Raw genomic sequence first — 14,261 nt, 5'->3', positions numbered from 1 at the left:
ATCTGCCACAATGTTCTTTCTCTGCAAATAGTTGTATTATTTTTCTCTATTCTTTTATTATTCTTATTTAACTTGCATTTGTTTATTCCATATTTATATATTTCTACATCTGTTTATGTCAATTGTATGTTTGTCTACGTGTAACACCTTATCACCAAAGCTAATTCCTCGTATGTGTAAAACACTACTTGGCAACAAAGCTCCTTCAGTGCCAAGGTCACTTAGTTCACCTTCACAGCAACTCTTCTTAGTCCCCTTCTCACGCCTTGCAACTAAAGGTGACCGGTCTGTCCCTTATTTTATTTTAATTGTCCTCTCTCACTTTTAATCTGATGTTGTTCTTATTTATTTCCTTTTAGCTTCTTTGAATTTCATTTTTATCGAGTACTCCATATTCCTTTTATTGATGTGTATAAGTGTACTAATGTTTTATTGTGTATTTAGATACACAATGGTATATACTCTTTGTTCATTTGTTAGTCTATACTTGTATTTGTGTGTGTTGTGTTCTTGGAAAGCACTGTTGTTTTTAAATGTGCTATATAAATAAAGCTGACTTGACTAATAAGCTGTAAAATAATTGACCTATATGGATATTTTTCCGGTGAGGACAGGCTGGCACAACTGAGTTTCAAAGTGTACTTAATGTGGACTGGCCACCTCTGACCGATACCTGATCCTTTTCACAGGAGTTCATTAAATCCGACTGTATCATATTTGCTTTTTGAATTGTTGTTGAAATTTGTGGGACAACTTACATTTTTAACAGCCACAAACTGGAATCTAGCACCAGAGTAATTTTTGGACTCTCTCTGTATGTTTCAGCCTCTCTCTCTTATCCATCCTCCTCGTCCCCCTCTCTCTGTCCTCCTTATTTTATTTCCCCTCTCTCCGCTCTGATCTGTCTTCTGTTTCTCTCTCTGCGTCTGTTTGTGTGACAGTCACAGTTACAGCGGAGGTTATTGAATTTTTGATGAAGCAACGATTGGCAGAATCCCGACACTACATCACAAGAGAGAAAGAGAAAGGGAGAGAGAGAGGTTTTCGTCTGCAGGGTGTTATATTTGTGCTGCATGAAATATTCAACGCTCCTACATTTATTGTCATTGCAGTGTGTGGTATGAATGTGTGCGTGTGTGTGTTGCTATAAGGTGTGTGGGTGTGAATGATCACTACATCACTGAGAGTGTGTGTCTGTATTTACAGCATGTGACTGATGGTGTGAATTTTCTGTATATGTAGATGTGCTTGGAAGTGTGTTTAGGTGTGTGTGTGTGTTACTGTGTGTGCTCGGAGAGCGAGAGACTGAGGCGAGTGTGTAAATGAAGAGAGAGAGAGAGCGAGAGAGAGAGAGAGGGGGGAATTTAATCAACAATGAATGAAGCAACCAAGCGTGATATTGCGTCGGAGTTATGAAACAAGGATGTGAACGAGATGGACTGAAAAGTGAAGAGAATCTCTCTTTAACCTTTCCTCATCAAACACGCTTTAATTAATCTCAAGTATCCGCTAATTAATCATTATCGTCTTCTATTCTTTTATCTTTCCTCTCCTTCTCCCTCGCCTCATAGTTCTTTCTCTCGTTTTTTCCTCGCAGTATTTTTAAATTTTTGTCCTCCTCTCCTTTTATCCCATGTCCTCTCATCTTTGTTTGTAAATATGTAAATGTAAATATTTCAGCTTAAAGGGACTATATGTAAGTTTTTCAATGAAATTAATCAAATTTTCATTGCCTTATTGTCAATGGGCTCAAAACTCACTTATAAATGAAGCACACGCCTGTTTTCTCTGTTTCTTGCATCAGCCAGTATTCTGCTTTTAATGTGAGGTCTCAGGGTCGAATTCAGCCCTGTGCGCGCTCCCGAGCCTCTCTCAGACTACAGCGACAACACAGAAGCTAACGACATGCAGTCCACTGACACCATAAAAGGCTCTACATAAGGATACAAAACAACAATAAAGATACAAAACAACAATAAAGGTTTATGTGCTGAAGCCCATCAGACCAAACAGGTTCAGATGATGTTCAGTAAGAACAAAGTGAGCATTAGTAAAGCTGGAGAAACAGAGAAAGTCACGTTAGCTCACCGGCTGACGCCAAGCAGTTGCTACTGTTATCCGGTCCAAAGTTATATTACGTTAGCTTTCCACATTACTTCACCAACTAACGTGACCCGTGTTACTATCCTGTGTACCACTGTTGATTTAGCCTGCAAGAAAGGATGTAACGGTAAAAAGCAAATGTGGAGCGATTTGTTTATGTTGTTTAACGTTAGCCTGTAGTGATGCAGGCAGGGGCAGCCAGCTATCGCTATATTAGCTCGGACCTGCTGTTTGTTTCGTAACATTCAGTTTATGTTTATTGTGGTTTTTGTATACAGTCAATGGGTTTTACCGATACTTAGGTACACAGCTTCTCCACCTCAATCGCTGTAACTAACATGACCCACATAACATAAAACCATGCAACAAAACGGCCACAACAACCCAGAGGAAGAGCCATCCACGAACCTCACCGCTAGTGGCCGCTGAAACATAACGCCCCTTTAACAAGAGGAAATTAACATTTTAAAGGTATTTCTGTTGCTTTTTTCAAAGAAAGCTGTTTTAAAAATTCAGTTCTCTCCTCTTCCTTTCCTCTCCTTGTTTGTTTTGTCTCCTCTGCTTCTTTTATCCTCTCATTTCCTCCTGTGTCATCTTCTCTCCTCTCCAATCCTGTCTCATTTCCTTGATTTTTCTCCTCTCAACTTCCTTGTTTCCTACCCTCTTCACTCCACGATTCATCGCATCTCCTCTCGTTTACTCCTCTCATTTCCTTTGCTTTCCTTGTTTCCGTTCCTCTCCTCGTCCACTTTTATCCTCTCATTTTCTTCTCTCCAATCCTTTCAATCCTTTGTCTTTCTTTGTTTTCTCTCCTCTCACCTCCTTGTTTCCTCTCGTTTACTCCTCTCCTCAGCTTTCCTTGTTTCCTTTCCTCTCCTTCTCCACTTTGTTTGTCTCCTCTCCAATTCAGCCAATTATCCTTGTTTCCTCCCCTCTCTTCTCCACTCCCTTCCTTAATTCCTCTTTTCTCCTCTCACTTACTCTTCTCTCCTTTCCTTGTTTCCTCTCCTTTCCCCTTTCCCACCTCCTCTTGGATCATCTCCTCTACTGTCCTTGCTTATTTGTCTTTTTTAAAAGTTGAATGGCACAATGTTGTTCTTACAGCTCCAGAATATAATATAAGCCTCTCTATAAATAAATATAAATAGATCATATAAATTATGATGAGTTGCGTTTTTTGTGCTTTTCAGTTACAGATCATTAGAGGGAGTTTTCCATATCAGTCGAGTCTAAAAGTTTGCATTTTTTTTAGTTTGTTCTAGTTTAAAAATGTCAATGTTTTCCAAGGAGACAAACAAGTTTTATATAGTCATCAAATGTTCTGTTATCTCCTTTTCTCTCATGTCCTCTCCTTTCCTTGTTTCCTCTCTTCCCCATCCTCTCATTGTTTTCTTTATTCTCCTGCCACCTCCTCCAATTATATTCTCTCATTCTCTTTCATTGTTTCCTTTCCTTTCCTCACATTTCCTTGCTTTCCCTATTCTCGTTGTTTCCTTTCCTCTTCCTGTTCTCTCCTCCCATTGTTTTCTCTCCTCTAGTTTCAATGTTTCAATGTCAATTTTTCTCTTCCTTCCCTCTCCTTTACTCCACCAAGCGGAGTCATGAACTGCTCCAGCTGATCCTCACAGCCACTCAGTCATTTCACTGTGACAGTTCTGCAGTTGTCTGGGAGGCAGGAGAGAGAGTGTGTGTGTACTAGTGTGTGTTGGTGTGTGACACAGAGACATTGCATGCAGTGTTTCTGTGTGAGAAAACAAAGTGCGAGTTGGCAGCCGGACAGCGTGCAATTAAATCACTCCTATAGTGCTTATCTTGCTTTTGAATATGTTTTTGGTAAATCTGTGAGTGTGTGGTCTTTGCACTAGTGAGTTTAATCCCTGCAGCCTGCTGTGATTATGAACAACTGCAGACACTTTATCGTATGCGGTAACAGTCTATCACTGTGACGTGGCTTACCTTTGTTCCTTGCAGGCTTTGTTCCTTTTAAGAGCTTTGCCTTCCACTCCTCTTTTGTCGAGTATAAACATCTCAGCAGCCACATTTGGAATATAGTTAAGACTTTAGATTTGGTATCAGAAGCTTTTCTGCCATATTAAATATGAAAACCTTTTGTTGCTTCCACACCTCTTTAATCTCCCATTCCAAATGTCAATAGCCGATCTCTCGGCCCAGCTACTGCTATCCAACTTTGTTTTTTTTTGTGTGACGATGATTTTATCTGCAGTGCCGCAATTTGGTTATGACTGCTGGCCGCAATCATATTTCTTTCTTGTTTTGTTGTCTAAAAACAAAAACAGAAAAAATTGTAAATCCGATATTGCGAATTTGTCTGCAGTCGTTTTTGTGGCTGCCCCTAACCAAACCTTAACCATTAAACTAATTTGTTTTTCAAAAGTAATGATTTGTAATGGTTTTGAAAGGCACAGACAAATGATATCGTCCTACAGATAGAAACGTCAGAGGACATGAACAAAAAAAACTTCTGTTGTATTTTATTTGGAGGACTTGTTTTGAAGACAATACGTCTCTACTTTCACTGAAGTAGGATTTTCATTTGAGTATTTTTACACTGTTGTACTAATACTTTTACTTAAGTAAAGGATCTGTGTGCTTCTTCAATCACTGCCAACAAGAATCAATATGATTCTGAGCACAACGCAGATATAACCAAATTCGACAAGAGAGAATCGTAATGGCAGAATATTATTTCTACCTATATTTAATCTTTTATGCATGTTCTTCTGTTGTTTCTATTATTATTATTACTATTACTGTTTATGTCTTATATATAATATATATTTTTTTTATCTTTAACCTTTCCTTGATATCATACTCATTATATGAGTCTGCCCACATAGGGGTTTAGGTCAGAGCTGTGAGATTGTTTTAGTGTTTTCCTTTCTTGCCATTCCTCATCTCATATTGAATGTTCATTCAAAGCCTATAGAGGATCTCTGTTCCCCAAAACAAACAAACCTAGATTGTTTAAAGGATTATGAATCCCTTTGCTCTGGGCGAGATGCCCAAAGCTGCCCTGTTGTAGTACTTCTCTGTTACTCTGTTCTATTAATACATTATGCAAATAGTTTGTTGTAACTCAATTATTTGCTCAATCCCCCACCAACAATATACAATTTCCATGACAAGACTGAGCCAAATAAACAAAACCAATGTTTAATTTTGCTTTAGTACATAACGTTGCATATATGTACTAAAGCAGGAGGATAACCAAAACAAACACACAGCAGACCACTGAAAACACTCAGTATATCCTACTTTTAGTCTACGATGCAAAAACATCAGTCACACTACAAAACACGACAAATAACATATTTATGACTGACTAACCTGTGGTTCTTGAAAGCAGGGGAAAGTGAATGCACTCAAAGAACATTTTAGATCCCCACTTTATAGTTACAGTTATATAGTGTAGTTATTATGACATTAGAAAAGGTCTATAAGTTGGATTTGGGTGAAATTGCCTCATCTAGTGAATCAGAATCCCAGTAGCACCCATGCTGAGGGAGAAAGACTTAGAGAAGGTGTTCAAATCCCAGAGAGATAGAAAAAGATAATTGTTTGTGTGTGTGTGAAAGAAAATAGACTGGGGTTTGTAGTGCATGAAAGAAAGTGTAGGAATATTTACAGCATTTGTGTGAAGGCCAATAAAAAGGGAGGGTGAGGTAGAGACTGAGTGAGACAAACACACACACACACACACACACACACACATGCTGCATGCTGTAAAACGATCTAACACATTAATGGTGATAAGTGTGTGTGAAGTACAGATGAGCGAGAAGAGGAGGGAGGAGACGCAAGGCAGAGACACCTGAGCAAAAAGAGGAAATGATCTTGCAAAATAACTCATAAATGTGGATAAGTGTGTTTGACTTACAGAGAGAATGAGCAGGATGCAAACACACACACAGAGGAAATAATCCCGGCATTGTAAACTCATGAATGTTGATGCAGACTGGGTTGCTCGCAGGGCTGCGATCGCTGTTTTGCATAATACATCTTCACAGCCGTCACCGTGGCGATCTGCATGCTCATTTAGCTTCAGCATGAGGCTGATTTCTTTGCTACAGACTCTGATCTACCAACAAACATGTCAGGGCTGATGTGCAGATGAGAAATCGTGACGTGATCAGCATGATGCCTTTTACTCTTTTTGTTTATTCGAGTCGAGGTTTGCTGAGTCAGCTTGATCTTTTTACAGAATTTTAGTGAGGAGGTCGGAGTGGATTTATGTGTGTAGAAACTCATGACTTTGACTCTTTAACCATCTTATGCTGCAAGTCAGCACTGGATTTTTAACCAAAACTACAATGTTTCCCTAGCCTTAAACATGTGCTTTGGGTTGCCACAACTGAATGTTGGTAGAAAAACATTTGCACGGACATTGGTTAACAGCCGCTATTCCTCCTGGAGTCCACATAAATTAAAAATGTATTTATTATATTACTAAATCAAAAAGGATGCACTCTAAAAAAAAAAAACATTAGCAGTGAACGTACTACTGTAAATTCTTCATAATTGCCTTGTTCACCTGTTAATGAATCTGGGCAATATTACATTTTCCTAAAAAAGCTTTATAGTGCAAATTGGCTCATTCTAAGGTAATAAAACACAACAGTTCATTATGTATGGTCTTTATACACCACTGAAAACATAGTTATGTATATTATTTTGCATTCCTGTCAATAGATCCAACTAAATATCACACACCGGACCTTTACTGTATTTCACTGAAAATGAACAGTTGATTTTTGGTAAGTTTGTGCAATGCAACTTTTCTTTATTTTACTCTTCTGTTACAGGCAAACTTTTCCATTTCAGATTTTGTTTTGCAGCTAAAAAGATTTCTTTGACCAAAAACGTACCGTCAAGGTGTCTGTGAAGGCTCTCAGTCATCCAGGTCATAGTTATCCAATGAAGGTTGAGGTCAAGGGCAACTGCACTTGGTTGAAAATACTAGAATATGTTTCGTCCCTCATCCAAGAGACTTCTTCAGTTCTGACCGACTGGTAGGGAAACTCAGCTATTTAACCTGAAAAATCAGTCAGATATGGAACTCACCCAACCAGAGCAAGACGTTTTGGCCAAAGGATTAAACTTTGCCATCACACCACAGCAGTTACCTATAGTGGACCTCATCACAGCTACAGAATCGGCCATTAAGAAAAACAGAATCGGCAATTTCCAACGGGAAGGCTCCCCCTTCCAACCTCACCATCCAAGAAAGGAGAGCTGTGACATCACTAAGCAAGGATCACAACATCACCATCTTACCTGCGGACAAAGAAGGATGCACGGTAGTCTTTAACTGTCCTTAAGAAGCTGTCGCTGAAGAAACCTCTTCGCCTCAGGGGAAGATACCAACGATGGTCGTTCTAACGACCATAACGACTGTCGTTACCACAGCCAGTAACACTAACGAGCCAGCGGTATGATCCTGGCAAACGATCCTACAGAGGTTAAATAGCCAAATTTCCCTACTGATTTCAGAACTGAAGAAGTCTTGGATTAGGGACAAAACATCTGCTAGTATTTTCAACCAAGTTAAGTTGCACTTGACTTTAACATTCTTTGGATGACATACTGATTATACGTTTAACCATTAAAATTTGTTAACGATCTAAACAGCAGAGAAGCAGCTAAAGTGGGCAACCCAGCAGGGTTTAAGAGGTTTTATACATTTAAAAGAACTTGTATAAAAAACAGACCAGGTGTTTAATGGAGACCTGCGTTTATTTGTGAAAATGCGTTCCCACACCGGGCCAGTAAAGGAGGTAGGAGGCTATTAGGCTAAGGTTTGGAAGTATTACGGTATTCAGGCCACCCCAGAGGAAAAATCTTTTGCTCAAAATGGTCTTTTCTTTAACTCCTGAGAAAACACTAAGATCTCAATAATATATCTTTTTGAGATCACTCCAGTCTGAATTGTTGCTCCTAAAACCCCTTAGGAGAAAAGGATGAGATGAAGTGAGATTGAGGTTTTGGCATTAATGTCTTGCTTATTGCTCCTAAAAAGCAGTTGGGAGCTGTTTGTGAGCTTGATTGTATCACATTACTATCTGTGCTTAGAGAACCGTGCTGGAGGAGCTGGATTTGAACCCCACTCCTGTTGTTGAAAGGGCAACAACACTGCCGCTGCGCCATCCAGCTAAAATTAATAACAAGGGACTTATTGTCTTTAAATAGAGTACAATTTTCCTTTACTTAAAAGAGGAGAAATACCATATCTACAATTAAAGTCCTCAAAATTGTACTCAAGTAAAAGGTATTAAAATATTCCTTAGTGAATGTACTTAAGTATCAAAAGTAAAAGTGCTCATTCTGTATGACAGATACATGTTGTATCTCAGTTCTTGTGTGCATTAGGTCCTTAATTAATTAATCTGTAAATATCATTTCAAAGTTTTGGGTGTTCCAGTTATGCTGGCTGTGACCTTAACGAATTGGAAAACATGACATTTGAAAGTGCATTATTTTCAATGTCAAAATTTATTTAATTTTTCTCAGTAACTTGTAACAGATAATTAACAATAAATACAATAAGGATTTGAAATTAAGGGGAGTAAAAGTACAAACCCCCATAAAAAGAAAATACTCAACCTCAACATTTGACGTAAGTAAAGTACTTGATTAAAATAACCCCTAAGTCGGGTCACTAAGACAAAACTGAGAAATATCTTGGAGCTTTTTTTCTGATCCACATTCTGGAGACTGAAATCACAATTATTTAAGATATGTAGAGGTCTAATCTTTTGATCAGAGTAAGACAGAGATGAGTTTTTTGCTCCTGAGGCCAATATGAGAAAACTGAGACATATTTGTGAAGAATCATGAGATACCAGGAGTCATAGCTGAGTTTTCTTTGAGCTCTTTCTCTGACCTCATGGTAAAATGTTCAGGAGACTTAAATTAGACTTATTTAAGATCAGTTAGAGATCTCTTGTTTTGATCAGAGTCAGACATAAATTAGATTTTATATGGTTGTTTCTCCTCAGATGAATTTGAGAAGTGGGATAAAAGGCCTTTGGTCTCACCTTGGTATTAAAAGCAACTCTTTTGTTTCTAGGAGAAAAGAAGGAAACCACTATGAGATCTCATCTTGGATTTTGCTTTCCTAGACACATTTCACCTGTATGGTAATCTGTACATGATTATATTTATCTAAAAAATACACCTTATAGATACAGACACAATAAAAGTTAGAAGTATGATCTGTTGTTTGGGCACCCATTCTCCTCGCAGTGCTATCATTGTTCTTCATTGTTCTTCATTGTGTTTTACTGTAATAGAATCGATCACAAATCTAAAACAAACACATGCCTTCATCAATATATGTGATCACAAGTCAATACAGCTATTATCTAAAACAAAAAGTTAAAAGTGTGATCTGTTGTTTTTAACATCCATTCTCCTCGCAGTGCTATCATTGTCCCGAGTGCTTTACTGTAATGGAGTCGATCACAAGTCAATACACCTATTATCTGAAACAAACCACATGCCTTCTCAATATTCAGCCCATTGACTCGGCTTGGCTGTCACTGCGTCCCTCAGCAAAGACATACTGGATCTGTGCTTTGTGCGTGTTGCAAAGCTGCCATAAGAGCCATAATTCAGACGTGGCCTCTCAATAAGCTAAACCCCCGACTGGCTTTCTGCATTTGCAAATTCGCCCATCTCACGCTAAAAACCCCCCAGCACATTTTATTCTTCACATCTACTGAACGAGCCTGAGCTCCTTCTCGACACCAAAAATCATTTCTATTTCATTATCTGGTGCAACGACGCATAAGAGCAGAGTCTGTGTGGTGTGGTGTGAAAGTTTAAATTATGGTCCACGCAGCACTTCTAGACACCGATTACTTGGACAGGATTTGATTCTCAGGGTGCTGTGTGCAATATAATATTCAGACATCGATCCAGACGCCACTTAAATGGATGTTTGCACAACTGGTGGCTGGTATTATCACAGTTGTAATAGATTAACAGAAGAACATGTTCCTTCCCTTAACCACAAGTGTTAATTTACCATTCAGAGAGAAACAAAAGCAGACCTGACGATGTGCTACAGGCAGGGCCTCCTTAGTGTTGTTTTTCTTGAATGAATTAAAAAAGCAGAAATGTATGGCCATATACAGTAATCTGAATATTTAACAACATACGTGAAATTCAGATTTATGAATGACTATTAAAAACAGGCTTAAGAAACAAGGCTAGTGTTGTTTCTCAATACCAAGTTCGCCAAGTTCGGTATTCTGTACTTTAAAGTGACTATATGTAAGCTTTTAATTTAATAATAATAAATCAAATTGTCATTGCCTTATTGTCAGTGGGCTCAAAACACACTTAGAAACTAAGCACACTCCTGTTTTCTCTGTTGCTTGCATCAGCCACTATTCTGCTTTTAATGTGAGGTCTCTGGGTCGGATTCAGCCCTGTGCGCGCTCCCGAGCCTCTCTCTGACTACAGTGACAACATGGCAGCTAACGACATGCAGTCCACTGACACCATAAAACAACCGGCTCACAGCAAAACATAGACTCCACGTAAGGACACAAAACAACAATAAAGGTTTATGTGCTGAAGCCCATCAGACCAAACATGTTCAGATGATGTCGAGTAAGAACAAAGTGAGCATTAGTAAAGCTGGAGAAACACAGAGAAAGTCACGTTAGCTCGCCAGCTAAGGCCAGGCAGTTGCTAATGTTGTCCGATCGCTTTCCACATTAATTCACCAACTAACGTGACCCATGTCACTTTCCTGTATACCACTGGTATTATGTCAAATCCTGCAAGAACGTAATGTAACGGTAAAAAGCAAATGTGGGACGATTTGTTTACTATCCTATAGTGATGCAGGCAGGGGCAGCCAGCTATCGCTATATTAGCTTGGATCTGCCGCTGTTTGCTTCGCAACGTTCGATTTAGATTTATTGGCTTTTACCGATACTCAGGTACACCGCTTCTCCACCTCTCAGTCGCCCTGAGAGGTGGAGAAGCGGTGTATCACCAACTAACATGACCCACATAATATACAACACAGAGGAAGAGACATCCACTAATACTACAGTGAATTTACTTACTGTGATCTTATTATTATAAAGAGTGACACAATTTCGTTATAAATTTCAGCCCAGCTCACTACCTGTTTCGTTATCATCCAAAACATTTAGCTGTGCTGACATTGGAGAGCCTCTGGTGAAAGATACACAGATAATAAAGGTAGTTACTGAAAGCAGCAGGTCGAGCTAACGATGTAGCACGTCGGCTAAATGCTGTAAATGTACTGTGATCATTTAACGGGCATGGATTAGTTCAACCTGCAGCTGATAAAACTATTACCGTAATGTTGCAGTAGACACAAGAACAGCAGTATTATAACTTATAGTTTTCTCCGGCGAAATGCATTCTGGGATATCTGGCTTTGAAAACATGTAGTCTATTAAGATAAACACAACAAAGGAGTTGCTTCTTATTGCATATACTAAAAGTGCTGCATGGGTATAGAAGATTAATTGAAAAGATAAAAACTAAACTGAAAATAATCATCACAAACACTGTTTATTTATAACAGCTTTAAATACTGTAATACAGAGTACAAAATGTATCTGCATTAGAAACAAAGAGCAAAGAATAAACTATTTTGTCTAAGCAAAAATCCACAATTAAGGCAACAGGTTTAAAATTTGATGTAGGCCTATATCAGTTTTGTGCATTTTGGATTAACTGTTTTGCATCTGCATTTCCTCAGAGCTCTGATTGGATTTATGTAAACTCTGACTAACTGGATACGTCCACCTGAAACAAGTATACAGGTCTTTATTTTCCAGATTATTCACATACAAATGCATCTCCTGCTGTCCTACAGGGCATGACTACTATTATTAAAAAATAGAATTACCTCTGAAAAGGTAGCTGTGATATGATGTGACATAAGGGCAGCCCTGCTAGTAGTAACACCGTGTCCCTTAATCCTGAAGATCTCTGTAATTTTACAGCATTTAAAAGCTCTTTCCTCCTGCCTTTTCTCGGTCTCTGTCTTTTCTAGGTTGTATTTATTCATAAACCAAAATATTGGACACAATTTTGGCCATGCCTGGAGGTGTAGGGATTACAATTCATCCTGAGGTGGACATAAATGTTAGTTTCAGATTTCATGGTAATACGTCCAATAGTGGCAAAGATATTTCAGTTGAAAGTTGAATGACAAACCGACATTTCCATCCCTGCAACCATGGCAAAATAAACAAATTGTCGAAAAGTGTAGGACTAAACAAAAAGTAGAAACACATATGCTAATCTGACCATCTGCAGATCACAGTTAATTACATTTCACAATCTTTAAAGTCATTTCTAGACCAGGAGGTTCAACATTTTTAGTAATCAGCAGGAGTCATAACGATGATCAACATTAATGCGCAGTACTGTAAAATATTCTAATGCATTTTCACCATGATGACATGAAACATATTTGTGTATCAAAGTGTTGCAGTTTTACCTTCATGTTTGTTTTTCACTCCTTTACAAACTGTTACACACACACACACACACACACACACACACACACACACACACACACACACACACACACACACACACACACACACACACAAACAGGCATACATGTTATGGTTGGTACTCACGTTGAGAAGGCGTTGTTCTGCCTCTCACATCGGATGCCCTTGCAGTTGTTGAGTTCCTCTGAGGCCTTGGTCTCATAGTAGAAATACAGCTGGTTTAGGCCATTAGCAAAAGCCAGCAGGACCTACACAGTTAAGAGATTTAATTTAGCCTTCATTAAATCTTCATACCAACACACATTCTGAGTCCTGGAATAATATCACTAAGCATGGCGAAGTTCATTTAAATCACAGGAATAATGCGGGATAATTCCCAACACCCAATGTATCTAAAGAAGCAAAACTTCAGTACTCATATAAGAAGCCTTTTTCTGGACCTAACATTACATCTTGTTGCAAAGATTGACACCCTGCTGCTCCAAGGCATTTTGAAAAATGGCTTTCTTCTCAAACAGGACACAACCACTGCAGCGTTACGTAAAGCTGCTTCTGAGTGAGCATGAAGCAATGTGCCCTGGACTGAGTGGGATTGATTTTAACACTTCAGGGAGCTAAACAGTCCTCATGTGGACTGTGGTGTAGGTTAGGAGTTCCCCTGAGACAGAAGTAATGAGTTCTGAACGTCATGAAATAGGCCTGTAATTTCCTTCTACTGACAATGAGGAACTCAGTGTGCTGAGGATTTTCTCACTCTCAATCCTACAGTTCGAAAAGATTAAAGTTCTAATAGAAAAGTATCCAGTATATGTACTAAATCTTTATAGTTAATTGTTGGCTTATCACAGTATTTGATACAAATTAGTTTTGCCAGAGGTTGACTTTTACTGACTTAACTGATTTTCCACGTAGGAAAAAAATGTCCACTCCTCCAATACCACAGCCACTCTGAAACTCACAACTGAATTACCATTACACTTTGATACAAATGCCAAGTGTAAATGTTAGCATGCTAAAAAGCAAAATGTTAGCATGCTACGTGGAATATGCTAGAAATGAGAAAAAATAGCAACACAGGCTGTGTTCGAAACGGGTAAAAATTCTGTCTCAGAATGTGTCTGACAGAGCAGCGAGGCATCGAGTGCTGTCGATTTAAAAAAATTTTGTGAGAACTAAACACTGAACTATCGTATTTGCCTGTGACTGTAACCAAGCAAGTTTGTTTCATGATTTCTGAGTCTTCTGTTATCCATTTGCCTTTACAATATCTAGCTAGCTAGCTGACACTACGACAGCCAGAAGAGACTCAAGATGGCGTGCTGACGTCGCACTTTGCTGTAAATGCTGCCCACCAAGGCTGTTCGAAACCAATGTTGATAGAGATGCCTGCACTCGAACGTAATGCGTTCTGAGGCACCTGTCTATTACAGCAGCGAGGCAGCTGCCTTCTGTTTCAAACAGAGCCACAGTAAAGGAATGTACGCTAACATGCACAAGTTGTTTAACATGGATGTTAACATGCTAACTGTAGAAAGGTTAACAATTGGCGTGCTAATGTATTAGAAGTGATTCCCATACTAGCTGAACAGCCATTGAAAAGGCTAAACATTCTCACTAGTGGCA

The 14,261-nt window shown here is 38.8% G+C and overlaps 1 protein-coding gene across 1 annotated transcript in view; it reads right to left on the bottom strand.

Moving 5' to 3' along the window:
• Positions 1–14,261, bottom strand: part of trpc5a (transient receptor potential cation channel, subfamily C, member 5a) — a 118,642-nt gene that overhangs the window by 18,928 nt on the left and 85,453 nt on the right. Inside the window, exon 14 of the mRNA XM_038730907.1 lies at positions 12,765–12,886. Within this exon, the coding sequence (XP_038586835.1) occupies positions 12,765–12,886 (122 nt within the window). The remainder of the gene's footprint in view (positions 1–12,764; positions 12,887–14,261) is intronic.

The sequence above is a fragment of the Micropterus salmoides genome, unplaced genomic scaffold, assembly GCF_014851395.1.
Source record: "Micropterus salmoides isolate LMB-PRFRI ecotype aquatic unplaced genomic scaffold, ASM1485139v1 Ms_hic_scaffold_2, whole genome shotgun sequence".
Taxonomy (NCBI): Eukaryota; Metazoa; Chordata; class Actinopteri; order Centrarchiformes; family Centrarchidae; genus Micropterus; species Micropterus salmoides.
This window is presented reverse-complemented; position numbering and strand designations above follow the sequence as displayed.